Source organism: Dunckerocampus dactyliophorus, chromosome 13, assembly GCF_027744805.1.
Source record: "Dunckerocampus dactyliophorus isolate RoL2022-P2 chromosome 13, RoL_Ddac_1.1, whole genome shotgun sequence".
Classification (NCBI taxonomy): domain Eukaryota; kingdom Metazoa; phylum Chordata; class Actinopteri; order Syngnathiformes; family Syngnathidae; genus Dunckerocampus; species Dunckerocampus dactyliophorus.
In genome coordinates, this window is record NC_072831.1 from 23,674,519 (window position 1) to 23,695,749 (window position 21,231).

General features: G+C 41.8%; 2 protein-coding genes across 4 annotated transcripts in view; one reads left to right on the forward strand and one right to left on the reverse strand.

The window, feature by feature from the left end:
- Nucleotides 1-16,124, forward strand: part of LOC129192154 (uncharacterized) — a 58,661-nt gene extending 42,537 nt beyond the window's left edge. The window contains exons 6-8 of one of the 2 annotated variants that reach the window (XM_054795822.1): nucleotides 2,567-2,674; nucleotides 8,175-8,258; nucleotides 12,134-16,124. In XM_054795822.1, coding sequence (XP_054651797.1) covers nucleotides 2,567-2,674; nucleotides 8,175-8,258; nucleotides 12,134-13,669 — 1,728 coding nt within the window. In that variant the 3' untranslated portion in view covers nucleotides 13,670-16,124. The remainder of the gene's footprint in view (nucleotides 1-2,566; nucleotides 2,675-8,174; nucleotides 8,259-12,133) is intronic. The other variant, XM_054795823.1, reaches the window with a different exon arrangement.
- Nucleotides 9,100-21,231, reverse strand: part of wdr25 (WD repeat domain 25) — a 32,767-nt gene continuing 20,635 nt past the window's right edge. The window contains exons 4-7 of one of the 2 annotated variants that reach the window (XM_054795827.1): nucleotides 20,769-20,939; nucleotides 19,635-19,775; nucleotides 17,417-17,674; nucleotides 9,100-17,289 (exon numbers count right to left, since the gene is read on the reverse strand). In XM_054795827.1, coding sequence (XP_054651802.1) covers nucleotides 17,453-17,674; nucleotides 19,635-19,775; nucleotides 20,769-20,939 — 534 coding nt within the window. In that variant the 3' untranslated portion in view covers nucleotides 9,100-17,289; nucleotides 17,417-17,452. Of the gene's footprint in view, nucleotides 17,675-19,634; nucleotides 19,776-20,768; nucleotides 20,940-21,231 lie in introns of both variants that reach the window. The other variant, XM_054795826.1, reaches the window with a different exon arrangement.

Consider the following 21,231-nt stretch of genomic DNA (forward strand, 5'->3'; position numbering starts at 1 on the left):
CTAGTCCAACTAGATAGGACAGCTCTAGTCTGAGGAGTTTGGTGTAGGATCCCAAGTATTTATGCTCTAAACCAAGCAGCCACTGAGCAGGCGCATGTAACAACACAGACAGGCTAACTCTTCAGGTCAAGACTCAGCTGTCCACCTGCTTCTCTGAGGACAAAAATGTACACATTGTGGACTTAAAGACAAATGGTTTGGAAGAGGAGTAAGGGAGGCCATCTCCATTAAAGTTGACAAACCACCTCTGAACAGAGGGAGTGGTCTGCGGCACTATCTTTCACCCCTTCATTTATCATTCAATTATTAAGTCTCGAACAAATAAACAAGGCACAGCCACCTTGGTTTCATGAGCATCATGACATCTGGAGTGTGATACCACCCAACCAAATGGTTGGCTGGCAGAGGCCCCACTCCATTGTATGCTAACGACTGTCATTTGACACCAAAAAAGAGCGAAACAATACTTGTCTGGACATGCCTCATCCGTACTTAAATAACCAAACCCCTCAGACTAGAGCTGTCCTATCTAGACAGACTAGTTTGTCCCACCTAGTCATTGAAGAACCTGATTGAAGAACGCAGTCAGGTGTGCATTGGTGGCTCCGCCCCCAGGAACACCAAACATGGGCATTGAAACACAGCGGAGAGAGGCGTCAGAAAGACGTGTGTTTGGCAAATCAGGCTCATGACAAGAACCTTAGTACATGCCAGTACAGTACTGTGTATTGGTACACTGTACTATGGTCATTAGATGAGTGCATGAGGTATTACTACTGTAAATGAATGTCTTGTGTATTGTATTATATTCCCAGTGTAGTACATTAGGTTTCAGTAGCCACCATTATCCTCATGACAGGCCTACTTAATAGTCATTATGCCATCATTACGCTGTAGTGGTATGAATGTGTTCATTCAGTCACTGTGTTGTAACACAGCCACAGGAAACATGTAGCGACGCCAATAAAACATCACATTAACAAAGAGAAGTCGGAGCATTTGTGCTTGAAGGCCCTAACGTGGTCATCCACTAAAAGTCTAGCAAAATCTCCAGTAATGAGCTCAGGAGGCAGTGCCAGGGAGCAGCTGATTAATGAGAGCCTGACAGGATTGGATTTGAATATCAATGCTGCTCTATTGCCTAAACTGACATTAATTGCCACCTATTAGATTGACTGTGCACTCCTGTGCTTCAAAACAGTTGCCGCCATTGAGAGATTAGGGCGGAGAAGGAGTGTGAGGGTCTTCCAGTCGTTTTCTGCTGGGGCTGTGTGACAAGGGTTGTAATTACTAGCTTGTGCATGTGTGTTGGTGCGTATGTGTGGCTCAGACCCGCTCCCCATGGTGTCATGGAATACAGGCGTAACCAAACCCTCCTCACCCGTTATTATCCTACTGCATCAATCATCATATCACAGCTCTAGTTGTTGCACTTCATTGCGGAAATATTTTGCTTTTTTATATATTGCTTGGCATATAATGTCAATATGTCAATGAAATGTTTGTTTCAGCTAAATACTTGCTAACACACTCACTGACATGCAGTACAAAACCTTAGTGGGATAATACTGGACTTTTTTTAAAGCTTTGTGTTACTTTTTAAATGTTCTTATCCTTATGTTTATTTTTAATTGAATTTATCATTCTCAAATGATTCTGGAACCTCTTATTGTTCATTTTTATTATTAGCATGCATTAGTATTTGTATTTTGTTTTATTAGCTTTATTTTTTATATTCTTAAATGTATTCTTATTTTTAAAACATTTATTTACTATTTCTGTTTTGTAATCATCGTCCTTTTTAATTGTTTACAATTTTGCGTTTTATTTTACAGTATATTATTATTATTATTCAACAATAGTCATAAAAATAGTAAGAAATTAGTAAGAAATTCCCTGGTTTTACTTACATACAGGGGCTTTTTAAACACACGCTAAGGCCACCAAATATGGTTCTTTGCCTAGTAAAGCGCAACATCTTTTTTGAACTAGCACATTTTGTGGTTGGTTTAGACAGAACAATCTTACTACTATTATTTGACAATCATTCAAGTTCAAAAACAAACTTTTACTAAACAAAACACGGGAAAAAACAATAGAAAACATGCCTGATGCTGTTCCAAATAGTAGGACAACATGACAATCGGTGTTGACATAAATACGCTTGGATTCTTCAAACAAGCAAGCGGCATCATTAGGACATTTTGTCTTTTCACATTGGAAATGGAAGTGTTTCATTTGTCTCCTCTCTTGTCCTCTTTCTCTGTCGCTCTCTCCGAGTGTAATTGATATGATACCGGCTCTGGCAAGTGTAATCTTCTTTTAATTAAGACCTTCTGCTGCCGCATGTTTCGGACTGATAGGCTGCTCGTCCTCTCATTTTTCTTCTGCGCTTCTCTCATCTTATTTCTCTTCTGTCTGGGGTCATTTTTCTTTTTCTTTTATCTCTACCCTCGTTCCCCTTTAACCCTCTATCCGCTGTCCCATTTTCCCTGTTATGATCAACACCTCCTAATGCTGTCACCTTTTGCTTTTGCTTTATATCTCCGCCTCCCCTGGGCCGCAGTCTCAGCACCATGAAGAGGAGAAGAGAGCACTCAGCCGGGAGATCATTGTCCTCAACAACCACCTTATGGAGGCAAAGCTGACTATAAATAAACTCAAGGAGGACAACGTGAGTATTTGGGAGGCATATCTTGATGAGATCCCTGTCTGCATATAACAATCACAAGGTTATCGCAGCACTTTAGTCTGAAATACGACGTTAGCATATCCTCAATAGGGGCACATCAAAGCCACAGTAAGAAATAATTGGGTACTTTACCAGGGCTCCCCCTACAGTTATGAAGAGTCATTTTTGAGCCACTCTACACAAATTGCATGTTACTGTTCCATTTATAATGCATTCTTTTTGTAGCCAACGTTCATGCCACTGGACAGGCTCAGAACGGTCCGGGGTTCTCGGTTTTCCTCTTCAAAATAGTGACGTGTGAAACTGTAAAACAGTAATCCCTCGTTTATTGCGGTTCATTCGTTCCAGACATTTTTCTTTGGCTTTTTAGCAACACTAATTCAAAAAGTCGCCTACACAGCAGCCTCTCAGGGATTACGCCGTAGGCAGCAAACTACTCCAATGCCGCTCAATTTAATTGCCCAATGAATAACAATGAAAACTTTCAACCAAAGCCAGGACAGGATGTGAAAACAGGCCATGTCCTGGGACAACACATACGGGAGCATCTGGTGCTAAATGTCGTATGGAGCGCGTATCTTCAAATGTCACAATGAAAATCTGTGACCAACTACTAGAACTAGTACTAGAACTAGTCCCTTGTAGTACCTGTATTTGTCAGTGGAAAGGCGTCCATAGCAGCGGAGTGGTGAGACCAGTTGGTAAAGCTGGATTTCAAGCTGATGGAACAGAAGTGAGAAAGACATGGTCAGAAGCTAACTAGCCAAGCTACAGTATTTATGTACTCATCTGTATCCATATAGCGTATCCTAAGATAAGCATTGTCCAGCATAGTAAATAGTAGCCTCAACTGATAACAATAACAAGTGAGTGTACAATCAACATGGCTGGAAAACTCCTTTTTGAAGGTGAAATTAAAAAATACAGTTGCCTCAATTGTGCCTGCAGACACACAAATGAAGTCTAGCACTGTATGCTTAACTTGAGGCCCCGGGGATGCTTTCCTTCCATTCCTGGTCTGTAATCCTGCCTTGTTAGCGCTAAAATGGAGGTTGGCTTGAACGAGCTAAAAAGCAGCTTCTTTTCCTGCCAATATTTTCTCATACATTTCCACCACACCTTGGGTATTTGTGCTCCAAGGAGCCATAACAGATGGAGGTATTAACTCGGAGCCTCTGGTTGTTTTCGTGTGAATATACTCAAATCAATGGGCCATCCTTGAGGCTGTCAGAATCCAGAAACAGGGGAGCTCTGTAGATCTCCTTGGGGAAACATGTGACAATGCGCTGCTGTTCCTTCTTTGAAGTCATTTGACGAGTAGATCTTTCTGAGGGGCTGCAGGCAAGCCAGGTTTCAGGTTGCCAAGCCTCTCTTCGCTATCTGGCAGTTTTGAACTCTGTGGAGCTGGAAGAGAGTATTTGGAAAATCCCGCTCATGTTTCTTGTCGGGTATGATTGGAGTCAAAGTGCGTTTTTTCAAAGTTCAAGAGTTTGCTGTACGGCAGCCATCGCAGCTAGTGAGCTAGCCTTGCTGCTATCTGCTGGTGTCACAAATGACAGCCTATAGGGTCAGCATGATATCGCTTATATAGCTTATCTTATAGCTTCATACAATACATACAGTACAACCTGCAAGGTACACTACAATTTGTGCATATGTCAACATTTTTTCTACAGAGACAATTGAAATAATCTGTTTGAAGCTGACATTCTTTATATTTAAGCAAAGTTGATGAATCATGTCAGAGACCCTTTAAAGACATGTTTGTGTTTTTATTAGTTGTTAGCTAGCTGTGCAGACTAATAACTAATTAATAATTAGTCTAAACCAGGGGTGTCCAAACTTTTTTCCACAGAGGGCCACAAACTGAAAAATGAAAGGACACAAGGGCCACTGTGGTACTTTGTAAACCAACATATGTAGAGATGCTAAGAAGTGATACTGTTTATATTTCAAGAAAAAAATTGCCTTAACGGTCTATGGCTGCAGCGCCCCCTTACTTTGGCATGCACATGACAGCCTGCGTATGCGTACTATTCTGCAGATTACAAGCTGCAAGTAGTGAAATATGCAGGCAAAAACGGTAATCGAGCAGCAGAAGGAAAGTCTGGAGTGACAGATAAACCTGTGAGGGACTGGCGGAGAGCGCAGGACACTCAACTGCAATGAATGCAGACTGCAATGAAGAAAACAAAGCTAATCACGAGCTGAAAGCTAGATAGCCACAGCTAAAGGAACAAGTTCACAAATGGGTGCTTGAACAATGCGCTGCCAGGAGAGGCTTGTCCACAGTGCAGTTACGTCTCCACACCCAGGGAGGTGCTAAGGCGATGAATATAGATAACTCTGCGGGTTCTTTAGGCTACAGTTATCTGAATAACTGCAGGTTACGTTAACATACCACCTCTTGGCGTTAAACCACCTATTAGAGTCTTTTTCAGATTACAGTCTGAATAAGTGGTTCCCATACGTGCAGTAATGAGCTGCCTCTTCTTATCTGTTTTTAGATCTATAGAACGCACAGAAAAGAGAAAGACGTGTGTTCATGTCTCACATAAGAATTATGGATGCTGGACAAAATCCCCCAAAAAGTGCAGTGAAAGCAAAGCGAGCGACACAGAAGAGTGAGTGAGACGTACAGAGAAAGGAGATAGAAACGAGTGATAGATACGGACAAAGAGCACAGCGAAATGAGAGAAAGTTACGAGGGAGGAAGGGAAATATGTCCCACCCCCTGGCCTCCGCCCACTTGCTACTTCCACCTTCTCTTGCCTTGGCCACCGGCAATGGTGGAGGACAGCGAGGGAAGTGAGCCAGAGACAACAGAAAAATAAATCCACATGGTGCACATGGTGCAAGGAGAAAAGTGGAAAAATGCGCTTTCCACCCAGAATGGACAGATTCATTTATGTTCATTCTTCCCTCTGGAATCACAAAACCAGGAACTGGATTTACAGCATTTGAATTTTAGTTCAATACTACTGCTTCATAAAAAAATATAGGTTGAACTTCAAATTATACAACAGAGACATTCAACTTTAGAGGTTCCAGTATTGGTGAAAAGTATTGGCAGACTGTGCAGTGCATATTTATTAGTCTAATATTTGAACTGCCCGCACAATCCACAGGGGTCCCGAGCAACCCCCCCTGGCAACAGAAAGAGAAGGAATAAAATGACTGGAAACAAAGTCGCTGTTAACTGGTGGGGGAGTCAAAGCTGTCAGAGCGAACGCTTTGATGCTCTGGCAAGAATTGTCAAGCGCTGCTGCGTGCTTCAGACACATGGAGGCTACAGTGCGGCAAGACCATGACCTTTTCCAAGTGGACTGATTTCACAGTGGAAAAGTGCGAACCACCCGGCCACACACACAAAAAAAGGCAGGCCAACACAGAAAACAACGTAATGGAGCAAATGGCGTTCCTGGAGACCACCCTCGGCGTTCAACATGGAATACAGAGATTGAAATGCGTAATGATGCAGTAGCTTCCTTGGCTAAGTGAATGTAGCATGTCAGACAGTCGGAGCACAATTAGAAGAGACGAAAGCCACATTGTGCATAATGAACTCAAGTAGAGTTGCCCATCTGCACAGTCCTAGTTTAGTATCGACAAGTAATATTTGTTTGGACATTTTACCACCTTTAGTTACTCCCTACGGGTTGACCAGTAACAAGTAAGATGCGCAGTACTCAAATTCATCCTTGAATGTCATTTGCTAAGTTTTTCCCAGATGACTGCGACATCTGTTTTTGGATTTGAATAGCACAAAAAAGTCAAAAGCATACTTTGAAGTGCAATTTGTTTGAACATAATACTGTATAGGATCCCAAATGATTTAAACTACTGATGCATTATTTATTATTATTACATATTATTATTACAATGTGTCATTGTCATACATAACATCACAGCGAAATCGCCAAAAGAGCAAGCTTATGAAAAATACACCACCGGTCCAAAGTTTTAGAACACCCCAATTTTTCCAGTTATTTATTGAAATTCATCCATTCATTTTCTATGCCGCTTATCCTCACTACACTTAATTGGCGACTCTAAATTGTCCATAGGTATGAATGTGAGTGTGAATGGTTGTTTGTCTATATGTGCCCTGCGATTGGCTTGCGACCAGTCCAGGGTGTACCCCGCCTGTCGCCCGAAGTCAGCTGGGATAGGCTCCAGCATACCCGCGACCCTAGTGAGGATAAGCGGCATAGAAGATGGATGGATGGATGGATGTTTGAGTTCAGACTTCATGCCTTTATATAATGACAAATGACCACAAAATATAACAAATAAAAACCCAATGACCTTATTGTTTGAGTGGAGATCTGCTTGGTAAATAAAGTAGTGTACAATTGAAATGTTGTCATAAATAAAACACAAATAGTTGGCAGCTCTAATAGTGATGAACGTTGGAGACCCCTGCAACCTGGACACTGAATTCATTCTGTTTTAAGTTAAGCAGGACAGACTTCTATTTTATAAAAATATTTATTTGTATAATTTTATTCTGTTAATTTCGTTATCTTTAACTAAAAAATAAATTACTCAACAATTTATTTCCCATATATTCATATTACTCCAAAACATGCATCAAATTAAATTCAGGTGTCAAATACTACAAAAATCGTTTCACAGAAATAAAGGCAAAAAAAAACCCTATCTGGCCAAAAGATTATTTTTGAATCATTCCCTATTTGCCAGCGGCCCTTGGAATTGTCCAACAGCGGCCCTTGGAATTGTCCGCCAGCGGCCCTTGGAATTGTCCAACAGCGGCCCTGACCAATACCACTCACCATAAATGTATTGAAAAATGTACAGTTAACCCATGTGATTGATATCGGTATTGGCCGATCTCACTCATGGATGATCAGAATCGGCAGCATAAAACCCTGATCGGAGCGTCCCTAATAAATAATGAAAATAAAGAAATATGGTCATTTGACAAAATTGAGACGACTGAAAAATGTTTTGAATGTTCTTTTTAACTGGAGGGGAGAATCTCTGCGTGTTCCTAACTCCTGTTTCCATGCCAGTTGTTCTTCTACTGACTGCAAACTTTTGCCTCAGTTACTTCAATGCTTTATTAATCATCAATCAATTCCACACAAGGGGCAGAATTCTTAATAATCACTTATGCCTTTCATCTATACTCTGTTATAAACATCTTCTACAAGTTACCCTTGTGCTCTTGAACGCCTTTCTTCCTAGTACTTTTTTGTCTTTCAGTGATTTGAACTACAAATACAGTATTTGAACAATTTGTACTACTGCTCCCCTGTTACACAGCATCACTACACCGAAAATGATCCCTCCTCCCTCCCATTCTCCCCTAATTACAAAATAATTCAACGACCATTACGAAGCTGTAATTTAAAGCGATTCCAATTTTGCGCGGTGGGCAATTGAACTCATAACCCCTCCCTCCTTCTCTTGGGTGCCGCATGAACATAGTGATGAATGTCATTTGTGCCTCTTACAGGACCTGTACAGGAAGGACTGCAACCTGGCCGCCCAGCTGCTACAGTGCTCCAAATCTCATTACAGAGCTCACAAGATGTCTGAGGTGAGCTACTGACTACAATAATGCTGAAAATAAATACATTAATAAACATCTAGGAGAGGTAATCTTATTTAGGGGCAAAAGATTACACTATGATGTCGGGCAACCACTGCAAACTACTTCCTGTATATTGTACTAGAATTACAACACAGTAGAGCACAGACCTCTGCCAAGGTTGAACCCTTAAAGGTCTCATATTATACTATTTTTCAATCTAGCCTTGATCCTGGAATTTAGACATTGTAAAAGAGCTTCAAGTAAGCCCTGCTGGGAACACATTTTGCGTGTCTGTTGCTTTAAAACGAATGAGCTACGTTTGCTAACGTCTGTCTCTGACAGAGTGTGTCTCCAAGAAGCAATACTGTACATTTTATCTACTTTTTACATGTACACTGTACCGATGCCCTTGTCCAGCGTAATGGAGGTCATATACCACTTACAGCAACGTGACATTAAATGTTAGCAACACCGCATAGCAATGTGACTAACATTCGTCACATTTTAAGAGTAACATCATGGTAGGCTAGCCTATCCACGGAAGAAAAACAAAATAATGAAAGTTATACTGTAGCTCCCACGCCTGTGGCTGACTAATGGATAGCTGGCAGAGCTCCAGGTGTTATTTTAAGATGTGTAGTGAAGACTGGTTTTGATGATCACCATTTCTATTTTTTATTTAGAAAGTGATGAAAATGTTTCATTGTTTTTCACTGAGCCATTAGAGTGGCATTGAGGTACTAGGGTGCTGAGAGGTTGCCCTGTGGGCGGCTTTTTGAATTTGTGTTACCAAAAAGCCGCAAAAGCCCAAAAAAAACCCAACATATGCACGGGGTTAATGCTCTGACGCTTGCCGGTTGAAGTCTGTAATGTTTGATAGCCAATGCTAACTGGACGTAATACATGAACTGTGTGTCTAATGAATGCTATGTAGCTATTTTGATTGACATCCTACTCAGGTTATGTACACACACATTGAGGAATAATGTCATTTCTTAATTGCCATATTCAATTGAATTGTGAATTACTGAATGACATCTACTACTTTACTGCTGTAAACTTAGAAACAGTGAATGTGGAATACTAATCATTAGTATTTAGTATCATACTTTCAAAGTTTACGGGTTAAATTATGTGTATATATAAATACACTCCTGATCAAAATCTTAAGACCAGTTGAAAAATTGCTAGAATTTGCATTTTGCACATTTGGATCTTAATGAGGTTTTCAGTAGAGCTACAATATGCAAAAACAAGACAGGGGGAGTGAGACAAAAAGCAATTTATTGAAAACAACAATTGCACTGAAATAGGCTGTTTATCAGCTGAGACCACAGGCTACAAAAGCCAAAATCTGCTCAAAATTTTCACTTTCTGTCAGGCATTCACACTGTCAGGCCCTCCTGATGGCTAAAGCCAAGAAACTTTCTCTTTTTATCAAACGCCACAAAATTGCCCATTTGGAATTTGCACGAGAGCACCAAACACAGAAATGTTTTGAAGAAACGTTCTCTGATGAGAAAAACTGTAATCTTGACGGTCCTGATGGCTTCCAACGTTACTGGCATGGCAAGGAGATTACACCTGAGATGTTTTCCACACGGCACAGTGGAGGGGGCGCCATCATGAGCTGGGGTGCTTTTTCCTTCAATGGAACAATGGAGCTTCAGGTTTTGCGGGGGCGTCAAACGGCAAACATTTTGGGGATGGATGGCAAGGGAATAAATGGACATCAGTTCCAGACAGTGGATGCCCTGCGGAAGCCATCCTCACCACCTGGAGCAACATTCCCACTAGCCTCCTGGCAACAATGGTGAGGTGATTAACAAGAATGGCACACCTACTCATTACTGAACCCTTTTCTTTTCTTTTCTTTTTATTTCTACTTTAAGAGGGTTTGGGTTTTTTTGAGCTATGGTCTTAAACTTTTGATCAGATGATGAGGCCTATTTCAGTTCAATGCTTGTTTGCAATAAAATGCTTCCTAAAAAATGTTGTTGTCTCACTCCTATTTCTTATTTTTGCATTTAGAAGCTCTACTTAGAACTCCTTAAGATCCAACAGTGCAAAATGTAAATTCTTGCAATTTTACAACTGGTCTTACAATTTTGATCAGCAGCGTATTACACATTTATATATTTTTAAATATATTTTCTATGGTTATAGTAGGAGGTACATCTTTGGGACTTGGTCATTGTAAAAGTAGCTTGCTGGTTGCAAAAGTGTTGAATGTATTGAAAAGATTAGGCCTCTTTGAGGACACTTCAGGTATCATGACAGAATCTCACTGCCAGGCCGAGTGTCATAGCTTTCTGTAATCAAAACATGGTCACCCTCTGATAGATTTTTCTAACTTTGTAAAAAATGGGCAAATTTTTGCCAACCACAGAGCCAAGAAGGAGCATTAATGACTAAGTGAACCACTATGCTACCAATGGCTGCACATTTAATCCTACACATTCGTACATCTGAACATGGCACTTCCTGACACATCTGGAGCGACACACACAAGGAAAGGTAAACTCCCTTCGAGCACAGCATCAGCCACCCGTTTAAATCCCAACAAGGCTGTGCGTTGTAGTTGAACCTTTAACTGAACTATAGCTGAACCATAATAGAACGAGGAAGAGTGCGTTTTATCTTCTGTTTGAGGTTGCGGACGTCATTCTGAATAGCAATAATGTTCCAAAGTGACATTTTTTCAAAATGCCAAGCGCGTTCTAGGCGAAATCCCACACTAATAACTCACAGAGAAAAGCGGAGAATTGCTTGAAGGCATAATATAATGAGTGTCACTTCCATGGAGAGGTGTTAAACCATTAACAGCAATAAGTGGAACAAGAAGTGTATGCCGTCGGATGGATTAAAAGCGAACAGAATGTAGTGATGGTGGCACTGCTAATTAAGATTTGCCTCAGATAACAGCCAATGCTGAGCTAGCTCAATCCAAGCATCCTCACCTACTTTCCATCTGTATTCCTTCTGGGAACTGGCAGCTGCTAAAAATAGCCTCCACTTACAAGATGCAGGTTATTTTTTGCCGAGGCGAGCTTCTATTATCTAACAAAGTCAAGTCAGTAATTTATCTTTTTTTCCCCTATTCCCAGCTGGAGACCGGCAGCTCTGGTTTAATCTGAATCTAAGACGCTCCCTCTAGAACTGATATGTGTTTGATGGTAGACTGAGGAAGACGGGACTCAGAGTGAGAGAGGAAATGAGGGCTTTTTGCTTGAGAAGGCACTGGAGGATGAAAGAATTCGTAAAGGAACATCCAACCGCCAAATTTAATAGCTACAAGGAACAAGTCGGTAATTGACAGAGAGCTATGGCAAGATAGTAAAAGGAATGTTTGGAAGTAGGATACAGTTCCAAGAAAATATAGAATGAACGCATGAAAAGGTACAATATGATGACTAAAAATATCTTCTTTGTGTGGTGACACGTAAACAACAAAGCCTGAGCCCGGGAAGGAAAGCGGAATTGTGTTGGGAAACACAGTGGAACACATAAATAAATGGATGTGGTGTTCAGCAGTTTTCTGACAAGTTCATTAGAGGGGCAAAGTAGTGCACGTCCCCAGAGAAACGAGCTGGCCCAGGACCGTGTGAGCCGTCCGAGAATGAATTACTTTCTAGAGCAGAACATGAAATGGAAGTCCTAAAGGAGCAGCAATAAAAAATACCTTAAGTGGAGACACATAATCTGGGAATAATCCTTAAGAGATCCATTTGTGCTCACTGTACAAATAATGAAAACTTTCACTTCATTTCCCAAAAGCGTGCCTTGTTAAATCTGAAGAATGAGTCGCCTGGTATCAGTTACACTCATCTGTTTTGTTGTTTAAATGTTTATCAGGCTTGTTTTGTCTCTCTGTGTTGCAGCTGCCACTGGACTTTCAGGAGCGCATCAGTTCCCACATAGAGAAACATAATCAGAGCAGTGAAGCCACTGTGGCAATGTGCCACTCCAATTACTCTGATGCCGTGCCCACAGCCATCATTGCCAAGGTCCTTGAAAAGCCTGAACCAGGAAACAGTTGCACCATTACTCACTCCCCGAGCCCTCACCAGCAAGATGGAGACTCTATGACAGGAACAGGAACTAATGATCACTTCAACCGCCGCATTGCGTACAAGACCTCTGACCTGTACTGCAGTGATACGGCCCTCTACTGCCCCGAACGCTGGCAGGATACAGATCGCCGGCAGAGTATCGACCTCCACGGTACCACTTTGCTCCAGCTTCATGGCCAGAACTCCACTGACAGCAACCCAGATGAGGAACCCTACGCCTCAGGGAGCTTCTCCCATCATGAGCCGACATCGCCTTTCCACCACCATGAAGAGTTCAGTGCCGGAAGCCTGCCCGCCTCCAGTTCCTACTCCAGTTTCAGCCTTGCCTCAGATGATAAAGGCGGATTAGGGGGCGCACGCACAGCCAGTAGCACTTTATCTACTTCCCACCAGGGTTTGTACATTGACTGGCGGGAGGGTGGCAGTGGGGAGTATGAACGTAAAAGCATGTCTTCCTACGATAAAGACAGCCCAGGTTTCCCTAAATCCAACAGCATTCAGCACATAGTCACCTCCAGGAGCCCGAAGAAGGGCACCTCGCCAGCGTACACAAGGACAGCCTCTTGCTTCAGTGAACCGTACCACTCCAGCAGCCCTCGCCTAGCCTCCTCTCAAAGCATGGGTTCTACAAGCGGCTTAGGTCAGCCACAGGGAAGAACTGTGGACAGCAGGGCTGACATCCATGTCCCGGAGGATGACCTGAGTACCCGGTGGAGACAGCTGAGCGTGGAAGACATAAACACATTCTCATCTTCCTATCGTAACGTCACAGGAAGGGTATCCCCGTACAGTTTCTCAGAATGCCATTACGCTGTGGGCCCCTCGAGCAAGGCCAAGGGATCTCTCTACAGCAGCTTCCAAGAGGGAGATGACGTCTTCCACAGCCACATGCTAGACCAGTGTTTCGCCGTGGGTCCCCCTTCGCCCAGCCGCAGTGCCAAACTTCCACCTGTGGAGCTTCGCAAACAGAAAAAATCTTCTGCGCTGTACAGAGCCAAGGACAGCAACCCAGACAGCTTGGTCCACTCAGGAAGTTCTAAAGACAAGGAAAGCAGTGGGGTAGGGACAGCGGCAGGCGGCAGCGGCAAGGACTACGTCAATCTGAGTGCTGGAAGCTCGGCCGAGTCCTTACACCAAAGCTCCTTAGAAGCCTCCAGTCTTCAGCATTACCCAAGCCCGAGGCCGAACATCAGGCCTCGCCCAAGCTCCAGCTCAGCCCTCAGCGCTGTCGGCCCTGCGCTCCCGAAGAAGACCTCTCCAAGATACCAAAAATTTGGCAGCATGGGGCTGACAAGGAAGGACAGTCTGACCAAGGCGCAGCTCTATGGCACGCTGCTGAACTAATGTGACGAGGAAGAGCTTGTCGTTTATGCATGATGATGATTACTAGCCTTCTGTACTGTATGTCTTAAACGTTCTCTGCAGCATACTTGGTGTGACAAGGGTGTTTAATGTTGTTTTATGTATCCCAGCCAAGGCATGTTCAATGCAGTCTGCGACACTTTTTTTCTATTGTATGTCATATTAAAAGTGTAGCAAGAGTACCAGAGACTCACTATGGTGTAGCAACTCTGACTTTTCAGTTTATTGATATTTAGAACCACTGGGATGAAACCACCTTCAGCAAGACAGACCATGGACATACTGTGCTTTCACATAGAACTTTGGTACAGTTAGTAAAACCAGCAAAACACCTATTATTACACCTATGGTATAACAGAAGCATGACTTAATCACTCAATGTGGGAGCGATAATGTTATCCTTCATATAATATGGGCCTACTTGACAACATAATCGCTAATGCTAAATGTTTATCTTGTTGTAAGTGTAAAGCCAATCATCAAACTATATATTCTTTTCTTCTTAATTATTAAATCAGAACCTTCAACATATTGATAAATTGTTATAGTAGGGGGAAAATAAAGATGAAGAATAAAGTAAAACTATTAATGTTAATCCAATGGTTCCGATGCAAGCTGTAAGATTTTTAACACAACTTGAGCAGCATTTCGTCTTATTTTTATATTAAAAAATTTGATCTTTAAATCTGATGCTGTATTGCACAGTAGATATCCGTACACCAGGACACTCGTGAAATTGCCTTAATTCAGTTTAGTGGACACACAACTTTGCAGCATGGGATAAGTGTACATACTGTATAGCCGCTGTATTCTTACTGTACGTACTCTAGTGTCTTCTTCCTGCCTGACATAACGGAGGGGGTGTCTGGGAAAGAGGGAAAGTCTCTTCTATGATGGGGAACTTTATGTGTGCGAATATTTCCATTATGATGACATTTTATTCCAGTCAATTTGTACACAACATAACGATAGAAAGCCGACACACAACAGGGGGCATCATTTGCATTTGTCTTTCAGACCTGCCAACCGTGTAGAAATGTTATGATTGGCATAAAATGCATATTAGTAACTAATATGCATTTTTTTATTTTGTAGAAAGGCTAAACGAAACATATTTAACGATACATATTTAAAGAGAAAGGTTTGTGTTATTATTAGATATTAATATCAACATTTCAGCTCTTTCTAGTTACATCATGGCTTCTGCGCTCTTTTTCCCCATTATTTTTTTGGCCAATTTTATTTCTACAATGTGCCACGAGCTAAGAAAAAACGAGCCACGGGCCGCAAATGCCTTTACGCTGACATCAACTTTGTGAGCAACCACAGCTCTCGTTGATTTTTTTTAGCTTGTCAGCTTCCACGATGCGAGGAGGAGAGTGTTATTGCGACTGGAACTAATCGCACAACTTGAAGATATTTTTTTGGAGGTGCACCTCATGCTACATGCAGAGGCCGAAGGCTTCGTTACGCTCACTGTTTGCTCAGCGGCGCCGGCTGGCTGCGTACCTGAGAGCATCGAAGCCTACAAGTGTATTCAAGAGTATGCCCTGTATTAAAAATGCGTACATGTTGGCAGGTCTGGTCTTTCATGCATTGTACAAGTGCTACTAAAAACACAAATGCAACCCAAATTGCAACTGAGTGTATCCAATTAGGCTTTCTACATAAAAGTCTTATTCCCACTTGATATAATAACGTTATCATATTTTTAAAAGGATTATCATTATTTTGGTTGTAAGCTCTTATTTTCTTTTTGAACGTAGGACCTTTGTATCATTACAGATGCAGAAATGTGCTTCCATAGGTAAAGCAAATTTGTCCCCAAAATGATTTCAGTAACTTTTCCCTGCTTGATTCCACCCAAGACAGGAAGGGCGTCCGAAATCTCCAAAAACATTTTTTTTTGTGGAATGTCATGTTTCTACCTCTCCCAATTTTGAAAACACTGGCTTATGCCAAGTTTAAATAAGTTGAAACTGCATCTGTTAAATGTCAAAACTGTTTCTTTAGTCATGTTTATTTGGCCTGAGTGTATGTACTGTAAACCACTGCACAAAATAAATGAAAGATTATACGGTATTTTTGTTGAGGTGATGTATAGAAAGAGACATACAGTAGATGCATCTTTACACAAATCTTATACCAATACGACTGTTTTCTATTCTGTTGATATTATATTGGTGGATGCGTTGACACCCGGTCGAGGAGGCTGAAGTGCTTTCTGTCCAGTCCTACCTCCAAAACTGCCCCAGTAACAACAGGCCTGAATGTCCACGTCTGTCTGATGCATGATTATATATTTTTGATGTATTTATTTAATAAAGATGAGTGTTGGGAAATACAGTGGAGAGATCCAGGTGTTTTATTTTTGAGAAATGATGATTAATGACAAAATTCTCCTATTTCCTGAGCTAGATAAAGTCCTTAAAATCCTCCTGGGGGATTATTGTTACCTAACAAGTGAATCATCTCAGCGCTGTTACTGTGATTAGTAAGAACATTACGCAAAAATGTATATAGTTTACCGCTTTAATACTCACATCTTTGTGGTGAAAAGCGTCACTCTCAGCTTCATCTCTACAACTACTGCAATCTCCATGCCTGACACTGATAGTAGCTGTGATGCTGTCAAGAACGTCTGGCTCCTGCTGTCATTGTGTGTCTATGTTTGTTGCGGCTGTGAAAAAGGTTGACTCCTGCGGTAGTTTTAAAAAAAAAAATGTTTTTTTTCTTGCCCTCTCCTCTTCTCAACTGGGGTAAAACCGCTTAATTTTTCTCCATACCACGGCAACAAGTTTGTTTTACTACCGTCTTCCTAAATCAATCAGCACATGTAGTAACATGGAATAGTCCAATGCATGAGAAGGATGGGGGGAGTGGTCAGACCGATTACGCATTTTGACGTAGCTTTAAGCACATGAATTAAGACTAGAACAGTAATGTGTGCTTTAAATCGAAGGAAAAAATCAATAATCATTTTTATGAGATGTCGGGGCATTGCCTGTGTTTGCCTAATGGTAAGTCTACCCCTGGCTTCGGGGCCACATTCGGGGCCATATTCTTCACCGCTAAAACAATCCAATGTCGGTCAAGTTAGGGGAAGCAATTACAAAAACTTGATGGAAAAACAGCCTAAATTTCAACTTTGTATTATAAGTGACAAGGGAAATAGTGTGATGTATTGTTCCAATAACAGTTCAACCTTTTCGCATTACATTGTATTTATACCTTTTCAGTGTGTCCCTAATCCTGCTTAGTAATGTTCTGACGTGGGCCAATTCCGTAGGCCAATGAACAAAAAGCTGCAGACTACAAATGGCACCAGTGATGGATTTTGAACAGCCCTGGTTTACGTGAACAAGAGCACAGGAACGAGAATTCTGTATTTACTTTAAATTTGTGCAGGAGCGACGTACTGGATTTTAAGGACTCTTCAATTCAACACTGAATAAAGATCACAAGCATGTCATTGCTCTCTTTGTTGACTGGTGGGATTTTGGCTGGAGCTGACAAGCGCTGACAGATGAGAGAGCATCATTTGAGTTCTGTCTCTCGCTGTCTGAGACGTTTTCAGTTGTGAGGGAAATGTCATAGCAGAGCTGGAGAGAACAAAGACACATCAAGTGACAAAGATTTTTTTTTCTTTTATGGATAATGACTTGCCTCAGTGTATTTGGAGTCTTTGTGCACCCCGGAGATCCAGTCCCATGTTGTCTCTTCACCTACCTAACATTTAAGTTCCATATTGTCCCTTCAGCATCCTCAGTTCCATACTTTGATTGATCCAGCCCAGTCGCAAGTGGCGGCGGTCGCTGGCAGGACAGAATGCTGGGATACGCAAAGGCACGGTTGGTTGTGGGCTTGGAAGGCGTGTAGTGGGCGGGCATTGTTGTAGTCGTAGAAGTGGGCAAAGCCGGTCGAGCTGCCAGATGCTACAATTGTTCCGTCCTGGGAAAACTCACACTGCACTGCATATCCTTCCACCTAGGAAAAGGCATATTCAGGGTTTGTCTAGTTACTTTGTCCATATGTAAATTGTACGAGATTGTATTTTTTAGGAGTGATCTTTCCAACAGGCCCTTCCACATGTTTTGACAATGTTGGTACGTGTCCCAAACGGGATTCTGGGCGTTTTGAGGGTCCACATTCTGGTTAAAGGGAAGGTCCGACATGGATGAAATTAACTTGTCCTCCCACATGTCTAGGTGTGAGCTATCTAACAGTACCATCTACAGCTTTCTCGGATGTTGGTGAGTAACCGAACCAGGATTTTGGTGCTGTGAGAGTCTATGTGAGTTGTTCCATTTGAAATGTTTTGAAGGAAGGTCATACAGGAATGAAATTAACTTTTCCCTGATTTCTGGGAGTCAGATCTCCAATTTTCAATTACACTTTCCAATGAACCACCTGCATCACTCTAAACTGACCAACTAATTCTGCTCATGCTGTCCGCTGTCAACATTTTCGTACACAGTAAACACACCGGCCTTTCCTCATCTCCCCACCGTAGTCACAGTGAAGCCAAGCGCTACATACGCTTTGTCATATTTCCTGGTCTTAGCTTTCGGGAGAATTTTGTTTGTCTCATTATCTCTGTCTCTCTCCGCCTTTCTTTACAACCCTGTTAAATATTTTTTCATGTTGTCTCTTGAGAGTTTGTTCACTGAACTTCATATCTCCTGCTGTGTGCGCATGCTCGGTGCATAAAAACCTAATACTACCTGCGCGCACTCAGACAATTAGAGCGTCACTGCTATCTACTGCAGTGGATGTGCAATTACACATTATTCTAAAAAATCGTGTTCCCCGGGGTCACACGCCTCCTCATCCGGCATCCCACGCTTCACTATTTGAGAAAGACCTTCCTGGGGTAAGCTTTCTACCGATACCACCCAAAGGATGCGGGGGCCATTTTGATGTTTTATTTAGCAAAAAGGCAAAAAAAACAGATGTTTTATATGTATTTAAATGTTACAGGTGACACCTATAACACACCTTTTTGTTCTTTTTTTCCCCCCATTGTTGCTGTTGTTATTGTTTAATTTAATTGCTATAATGTGCTGTGGGCCAATAAAAAACGAGCTACGGGCCGCAAATGGCACCCGGGCTGTAGTTTGGACACCCCCGTTCTAAAATATTGGGAAGTATCCAAACATGTTGGGGCTTTTGGCTCGTCCATGGATTGTTGGTTCAAAAGAAACTTTGAACATGTCATGCATGGATGAAGTTGAGGTCTACCTCCACATTTTCAGGGGTGAGCGATCCAACAGTACCACTCACATCCTTCTAAGATGTAGACGTGGGAGTCGGGGTCCTTTATTTGTCCATGGAACGTTCCATAAAGGAATTTTGTATAGGAGGTTGTACATGGATTCATTTAATTCCAACTTCCATATTTTTAAGGGTGAGTTTTCCAACTATACCACCCACATCCTCCTGTGATGTTGGGAAGTAACAGATTTGAGATGCTTTGAGGCTTCCATATCAGGTTACCCACCAGGTATCTGCCAGGTCAACAAAACAATAGGGTTCCAATTATAAGCTAAATTGACTTAAACATTGTCTTTTGAATGACATTGAATCTATAATAAAAAAAACACATGATCTGATCCTAGGTATCACTTGGTGGGTACAATTCAAGGTACATACATATTCCCGTGGTTGGTTATTATGTTGTGTAATGTCAAATTTTACTGAATTCCAACATTCCCAACTAGTGCATATTCTCAACAGAATACCGTGTATTTGTGCTGGGGAGGGACGGAGGGTGTTGGAAAGAAAAACACTGCAGGCCTTGAATGTTGTGTTTGACACTTCCCTGCCTAATTGTAATTACGTGTCTGTACATCCGTCAACATTGCTTTTTAGCTATTGATCGTGCATGTGTGACAACCCCCCAACCCGCGCCCCCCACAGCTACCCTAAGGGCAGCGTCATTCCTGACCTTGTGTCCTTCATAGCGGCGCCTCTTGTTCATTCTATAGGGCCGCTGGGAAGTGAATACTGCCATATAGTTGCCGTTGGTCTGGGCGACAAAGGAGTCTTCCTGGGGATGCAGAGCCAGACTAGGGCAGGTGTACCGCTCCTAGTGTCCAGGAGGGAATTACATCACTTTAAATTTGCACCAAAATTGTACAAGGAAGTTAGACAATTGCTAAGACTGATGCAGTTGACAGGTTGATGTTCCATCCATCCATCCTCTATGCCGCTTATCCTCACTAGGGTCGCGGGTAGCCTATCCCAGCTGACTTTGGGGCGAGAGGGTACACCCTGAACTGCTCGCCAGCCAATCACAGGGCACATACAACAACCATTCACACTCACATTCATACCTATGGGCAATTTTTTTTAGAGCTGCCAATTAACCTGACATGCATGTTTTTGGAAAACGGAGTACCCGGAGAAAACCCACGCACGCACGGGGAGAACATGCAAACTACACACAGAGATGTTCAATTGAGATTCAAACACAGATCTCCCCGTGTGGCCAACATGCTAACCACTAGGCCCACAGGTTGGTGTTCCTGGCACAAAATAAAATAATAAAATAAATAACCAAATAATATTATTAATATTAATTATTATTAATAATAATAATAATATGTTTACCTGAAAAATACTACTGTTCAATTTAAAGTATTTTTGAGTTGCTGACATTTAAAATTTCCTCTTAAACCGGGCACTTGCTCTTTTGTGCTTTTGTTATTAGCTGAGGATTTGAGCATAGCTAAAGATTTGTTATAAAAAAATATTTTATTTGACTTTTTCTATATTTACTTCAAAGAGAATGGCCTACTTTATCTTTGCGGCTATTTTTAGATACGTTTGTGGGCATCTTGCATGAAGCTTTAAAATTTCAAATAACATCCTCATGTTATGTATTTACTTTAATAAAACAACTTGACACGCATTTTTGGCTTTGATTTTGTCTAAACTCACTTTGCAGTAAAAATATCGGGATATATCTCTTATGTCGATATTCAACCTAAATATATCGGGATATGAGTTTTGGTCCATATCGCCCGGCCCTAATACATGGCATACGCATCTTGTTTATACAGCCGTCATCAAAACTTACATGGTAAATCTGATTGGAGACCTTGGCTGTGGTCTGGAAGTCCCATGCGATGAGGGTACGGTCTGCAGAGTCTCTGCTGACACAGTCAGAGCTTGTGATGAGGTCCAAGCCACCTCTCAGGAAGAGAATGTCCAAAGTCTGCTGGATTGCCGCTTTGTACACTTTCACCACCTTGGAAAAAAGATACAGTATATGAAAAATATATAAGCATATGAAAAATGTGGTAGAGTAGCACCCGTTTATGTTGATGTCCCTTGGACTGGCTGACTAACGACATAAGCTGTTTTTGCCATAATCAAAACCAAAAATTGTCACTGCTTGCACAGTTACTTGTGACTTTTGCCAGAGAAAAGAGGAAAGAGGAAAATTAAAAGAAAAGAGGAAATTAAAGGATTTTTGAACCCACCTCAATTAATCACATGCTGCGTAATCCACTTGAGAAAATACATGCCTTGTCTCTAAT